This window comes from Chanodichthys erythropterus, chromosome 20 (genome assembly GCF_024489055.1).
Source record: "Chanodichthys erythropterus isolate Z2021 chromosome 20, ASM2448905v1, whole genome shotgun sequence".
NCBI lineage: Eukaryota > Metazoa > Chordata > Actinopteri > Cypriniformes > Xenocyprididae > Chanodichthys > Chanodichthys erythropterus.
Genome location: NC_090240.1, coordinates 31613196 through 31619846, shown reverse-complemented (window position 1 = coordinate 31619846; position 6651 = coordinate 31613196). Strand labels below are relative to the sequence as shown.

Below are 6651 nucleotides of genomic sequence, written 5' to 3'. Positions count from 1 at the left end.
GCTTCTTGAGCAGCAAATCAGCACATTAGAATGATTTCTGAAGGATCATGTGACACTAAAAACTGGAGTAATGATGCTGAAAATTCAGCTTTGACAAAATATATTCAAACAGAAAACAATTGTTTTAAATTGTAATAATATTTCACAATATTACCATTTATACTGTATTTTTAATCAAATAAATTCAGCCTTGGTAAACATAAGAGACTTAATTATTCCCAACTTTTGTTCGGTAGTGTATATCATTTAATATCAGAATAATTTGATTGAGTTCATATTGAAATCTCTGACTTTGCAGACTTTGAATCTTGGCACACGGTTTAAGTCTCTTCTGAATCTCTGGAGGTGACATTAGGGGCTGTTTTTCCCAGAAGAAAATCTAAGAAGCAGAAGATCTCTCAATATATAAACTTTCTCATTCAACACTGTACTTATATCAAAGTCTTTCCTGTGGAATCACTTCCGCCTGATGCTTTCCATGTCTCCTTGAGCTTATAATACTATACCATTAAGCACACGTGATGGCTAAAGTGTTAGCTCGGCTGACAGCATATCATTCCTCCACTCAAAGAGAATCAATATAAATGACCTGAACTGAGGAGGTTGTTGCAAGCAAGGACCTCCCATGATGATTCACCTCTCAGATTCAGCAGAGAGTTGAGAGCATTGAGTGTGCTGCTGAAACAGGAAGAGGGCCATTATTGTGAGCGGTGAGTGTGAATATGTTCGGTGGTAATCAGTTGGACATGCTCAGATGCTTACGCAACAGCTTGCGTCATCGTCAAAATGCTCTGGTGGGACATCTGAGAGTGCAGGATGAGACTCTGCTGGTGTGAAAGTGTTTTGCATGAATTTGTGCATCTGCTCCACCTACAAACTCTTGTTTAATAATGAAGCATAAGCAGTACCACAGACTGAATGTAATGTATTTTGTTGCATTGTTTTAACTTTTTTAGTTAATGTAAATGGCCTTGACTTGATGCTTGTTCTAAAGCTCCACTGTTTTTTTGTCATTCAGGACTTTGCATATGACGACCCAAAGTTGGAGTTCAACGTGGATGCGCCCAACGGATTGGTGATGGAGGGCTATCTGTTCAAGAGGGCCAGTAACGCCTTCAAAACATGGAACAGGTAGGTCTAACCTGGTTAACGGTAAAAGGTATAGAGGGTATGCATTGACGTTTGGAAAACTGGATTTAATAGGGGAAACTGTGAAAATGTGAGTAAAAAAACGATTAAGCTAAAGGTTGGACTCGATAGTGTACTTGTTATAACTTACCATAGATCCAATAATCCATGGATATTGACATATTGACAGCTGGGAATCGTGTTTCCAGACATTTATATGTGCCTGATTTTGATGCTGGGGAAATACATAAAGCTAATTTGCCTGTGAACACTTTATATAAATACAATATATGTAGCTCTAAATCCAGGTGATCACTTATATCAATGTTATATATCATCCATTCCTAAAACTTGTATCGTTTTTGTCAGTGTTTAATTAAAAACACCCAGTTATGCAGAATATAAGATGGTAAATATTTAATTGATGAGTTGTCAATACAATATATAACAATAGTATATATAGTGTATGATTTTTACCCCAAAAATTCAACATATTGACAAAATGATGCAAATCCAAGTTTCTCTGCCCAGAGTCTAGTTGTTCCTGTGAATTGCAGCAATCCATTTGCTTTTCTTTTCTTAATCTTTTGGCAGTCTGTAAAAATATACTTCAGATTTCTTGTCAAATCTATTTGTACAGTCAATCGCAAAGCTCTTTCCCGTTTTGAACGTGTTTTTTCGTGGCATTCAAGCTGAAAACCAATGCTGCCACTTAGTTGCCATAACTGCAGTCATAACAGCCGAAGATATGAAGATATTCAGGATTTGGAAATGTGATTTAGGGTACATTTATACAACAACGATGTACTAAAAACTGAAACGGAAACATTTTTCCTTTGTCGATGTCAAAACGGTCCCCGTTCACATGGGAATTCTGCTGCCAGGCCAGTAGATGGCGATGTCACTTTGTAAAGAAACACTACGTGCCTGTAGACTGACTGCGTAATACACATGCGCATGGCGTCACAGTTTTCACAAATTTGTGTTTTTGTAATTTACACAGAGACGATAACGGTCTCGTTTTCAAAAACTTGCACTTTGCGTTTTCAGGCCCCCACGGTGTGTAAATAAACAGCCAAAACACATATAAAGTTTTCCGGTTATGGTTGAAACCGGTGTCATGTCAACCGATAATTATTTTAGTGTTATATTATAAACAAGGATTGCATTTAATGGTGTTATTAAAATATTTTGTTTATTTATGAAATAAATGTTTTAATATCAATAATCCTAACCCTAAATGATAGTTTATAAAGATTCACTTTAAAGGGTTAGTTCACAAAAAAATGAAAATTCTGTCATTAGGTACGCACTCTCTCGGAACACAAATTGAGATATTTTTGATGAAATCCGACAGTTTCTGAACTACACATTGGCATCAACAACATTGCACCTTTCAAGGTCCAGAAAGGTAGTAAAGACATCGTTACAATAGTCAACGTGACTACAGTGGTTCGACCTTAAAGGGTTAGTTCACCCAAAAATGAAAATTATGTCATTAATGACTCACCCTCATGTCGTTCCAAACCCGTAAGACCTTCGTTCATCTTCGGAACACAGTTTAAGATATTTTAGATTTAGTCAGAGAGCTTTCTGTCCCTCCATTGAAAGTGTTGTACGATATTGTCCATGTCCAGAAAGGAAATAAAAACATCATCAAAGTAGTCCATGTGACATCAGAAGGTTAGTTAGAAGTTTTTGAAGCATCGAAAATACATTTGTCCAAAAATAACAAAAACTACGACTTTATTCAGCATTGTCTTCTCTTCCGGGTCTGTTGTCAATTCGCGTTCACGACTCCGCTTCTTCTTCTTTTCTGTTTTACGGCGGTTGGCATCCAACTTATTGGTGCATCACCGCCCCCTTCTGCTCCGGAGTGTGGTTCACGACTCCGCAGTGACGCTGCTGATGTAAGACGCTGCTGACGTGTTATCCGGTGCGCCAGAGCTTTGTTTACAGTCTGAGGGAGACGCACGCTGTATTCAAGCTATTCTACATCGTTTGTATTTTGGTATTGCTATATTTTTTAAAATGGTGCATAAGTGTGCATGTCGCGGATGTCCTAATCACAAAAAACAACCACGGCGACGTAAAAGTGCATTACCAACGCTGACAGATGAAAGGATTCAATGGAATCAATTCAATTGAATCAATTCAATGGAATCAATTCAATGCTGAATAAAGTCGTAGTTTTTGTTATTTTTGGACCAAAATGTATTTTCGATGCTTCAACAAATTCTAACTGACCCTCTGATGTCACATGGACTACTTTGATGATGTTTTAATTTCCTTTCTGGACATGGACAGTCTACCATATATACACTTTCAATGGAGGGACAGAAAGCTCTCGGACTAAATCTAAAATATCTTAAACTGTGTTCCGAAGATGAATGAAGGTCTTACGGGTTTGGAACGACATGAAGGTGAGTCATTAATGACATCATTTTCATTTTTGGGTGAACTAACCCTTTAAGTGAGTTACATGATAGTAAAGGTTATCTAAAAGCATGCACTTGAATGTATAAAAATTCCTTTTTTGTTGTTTTTTTTTTTTCAGGCGATGGTTCTCCATCCAAAACGGCCAGCTGGTTTATCAGAAGAAACTAAAGGTAAGTTCAATTCAGCATTCAGTAACTGGACACAGAAGTCACAGCAGTTTAGATTAATCTGTCATTGATTTTAACTCTATACAGTACCTTGAGAGAACATGTCAGTGGATCAGCAGAATTCTTCAGCAGATATCAGCTCCGAATCAATGATGGTGAATCTTCACCTCACCGGTCACTGAGCTGTTAGATACAGTAGTTCTAGTTTAGCCAGGCAGCATATCTCTAAAGCACTCAGTCTTTTTGAAGATAACAAACTCATTCCCCGACAAATCAATGCAAGCACACAGTGCTGCCTGCTCTTCATCTGTTCAGAGAACGTCTATTTATTCCTGTGGAAGTGCTTACTCAGGGTGCTTGCTTAAATGACTGCGACGCAGTGCTGTTTAATGCATTTCAGAGGGAAATAGGTTTATTTAGAGTGAATTTTCAGGCTTCTTGTCCTCCACAGGATTCGCTGACAGTTGTTGTGGAGGACTTGAGACTGTGTTCTGTCAAACCTTGCGAGGACATCGAGAGGAGGTTCTGTTTTGAAGTCGTGTCTCCCACCAAGTGAGTCTTTAAGAAGACTTTAGATTTTGCTTCTCTTAGAGCTGCATAACTAGTAGTAATTGTTTTCTATGGATGTGTATTGTAGGAGCTGTATGCTACAGGCTGAGTCAGAGAAACTTCGGCAGGCCTGGATCCAGGCGGTCCAAGCCAGCATCGCCTCAGCGTACAGAGAGAGTCCAGACAATTTTTATATTGAGGTTTGTACGGTCTACATGTTAAAGGGTTAGTTCACCCAAAAATGACATTTCTGTCATTTATTACTCACCCTCATGTCGTTCCACATTTCCTTCATTCAACTTTAGAACACAAATTAAGATATTTTTGATGAAATCCGAGAGGTTTCTAAACCAACACATAGGTAGCAACAGCATTGCATCTTTTGAGGTTCAAAAAGGTTGAAAAACATGGTTAAATTTAACAACGTGAGTACAGTGGTTTAACCTGAATATTATGAAGCGACAGGAATACTTTTTGTGTGCAAACTAAACAAAAATAACAACTTTAATCAACAATTTCAACCATTGTCATATGCAGTAAAAGTAACTCAGTGTAGCACTTCCTTGTTTTATGTCCGAACGGCGACTCGTTATTGGCCAAAGCTGAACATGTGACCACCACGACCCATGCATGTGATGCCGACGCAAGTGCCGGTGGGCATTCGTACGTAAACAATCAAATTGTTGAATAAAGTTGTTATTTTTGTTTTGTTTTTGTGTACAAAAAGTATTTCTCGTTGCTTCATAACATTACGGTTGAACCACTTTAGTCACGTTTTATATTTTAACCATGTTTTTACTACTTTTGTGCACTTCAAAATATGTTATAGAAATGTTTTAAATAATCATATTATTAAATGTCGTCCAGTTTATTCTAAGCTTTGTAACAGTTTTTTAGTTTGAAAGTTCTGTTTTGAGTAATGTAAAAATACTTATTATTAATATATGTAAATATTTTAAAGTATTATGCCATTTGAAGACTTTTGTAAACCTTTCTAAAGAACACAAACAAATAAATAAATCACTCTGTGCTGTTTTGTGTGTGTGTCTCCAGCGTTTGGACCGGACCGCCTCACCATCCATCAGCAGTATAGACTCAGCAAATGAGCCCAGAGAGCGCAGTGGGAGGGGCGAGGGCATTCTGCAGCGTATCCTGTGTCTGCCGGGAAACCAGCAGTGCTGTGACTGTGGGCAGGTCGACCCCCGCTGGGCCAGCATCAATCTGGGCGTCCTGCTCTGCATCGAGTGCTCCGGCATTCACAGGTAAGGCATGGAAGTGATCGTAATGGATCACTGTACCAAAAGAAGAGGTCTGTGAAGTGTCCAGCCACTGTAAACGCGTTGTGTCACTCCCCCCCGGGCTCGAGCGGGTTTCCTAATTGGATTAGGTCAGATTTGATTCTCTCAGTAATCAGAGGCAACCAGCGAGGAGTGACCGCAGGGCTGTCAGGACAAGAGAGAAGGTCAGCGACTGCTGTTTATTTCCTGTAGGCAGACAGCACTAAATAGAAAAGAAAATATTATTATTACTATTATCATTATTATTATTATTATTATTATTATTCAACAATTACAATAAACAATTTAGCATAAATTGTTAATAACAATAATATTATTAATAATAATAATAATTTGTTGTTAATAATATAAAAAAGGTTTACTACTACCTACTACTACTAATAATAAATATTATTATTATTGTTAATATTAATGTTAATTAATAATAATATTATTATTACTATTATTATTAATATTATTCAACCACTTCTGTCGGAAAACATAACAATACTACTACTAATTATTATTGTTAATATACTTCTTCTTCCACTAATAATAATTAATTTATTATTATTTTTCAACCATTTCTATCTCAAAACAATTTTGCATAAATTATTAATAATAACAATACTACTAATTATTATTGTTAATATACTTCTACTACTATTACTACTAATAATAATAATAATAATTATTATTATTATTATTTTATTATTATTACTATTAATTTATTATTATTATTATTATTATTTCAACCGTTTCCATCTTAAAACAATTTTGCATAAATTGCTATTAATAATACTTCTATTACTACTTATAATAATAATAATAATAATAATAATAAATTCAGTATTATTGTTATTGTTATTATTATTCAACCAATTCCACTGCAAAACAGTTTTGCATGAATTGCTAATAATGAAAATAGTACCTACTACAACTACAAATACAACTACTACTACTACTACTACTACTACTATTACTAATAATAATAATAACAATTATTATTATCATCATTATTATTATTATTATTATTATTATTATTAATAATAATAATAATAATAATAATGATATTGTTATTGTTAATATTA

General features: G+C 35.6%; 1 protein-coding gene across 3 annotated transcripts in view; it reads left to right on the top strand.

The window, feature by feature from the left end:
* Positions 1–6651, top strand: part of acap3a (ArfGAP with coiled-coil, ankyrin repeat and PH domains 3a) — an 88964-nt gene that overhangs the window by 69223 nt on the left and 13090 nt on the right. For all 3 annotated transcript variants that reach the window (XM_067371154.1, XM_067371153.1, XM_067371155.1), the window contains 5 exons: positions 1019–1131; positions 3686–3737; positions 4186–4286; positions 4372–4483; positions 5337–5545. In XM_067371154.1, the coding sequence (XP_067227255.1) occupies positions 1019–1131; positions 3686–3737; positions 4186–4286; positions 4372–4483; positions 5337–5545 (587 nt within the window). The remainder of the gene's footprint in view (positions 1–1018; positions 1132–3685; positions 3738–4185; positions 4287–4371; positions 4484–5336; positions 5546–6651) is intronic.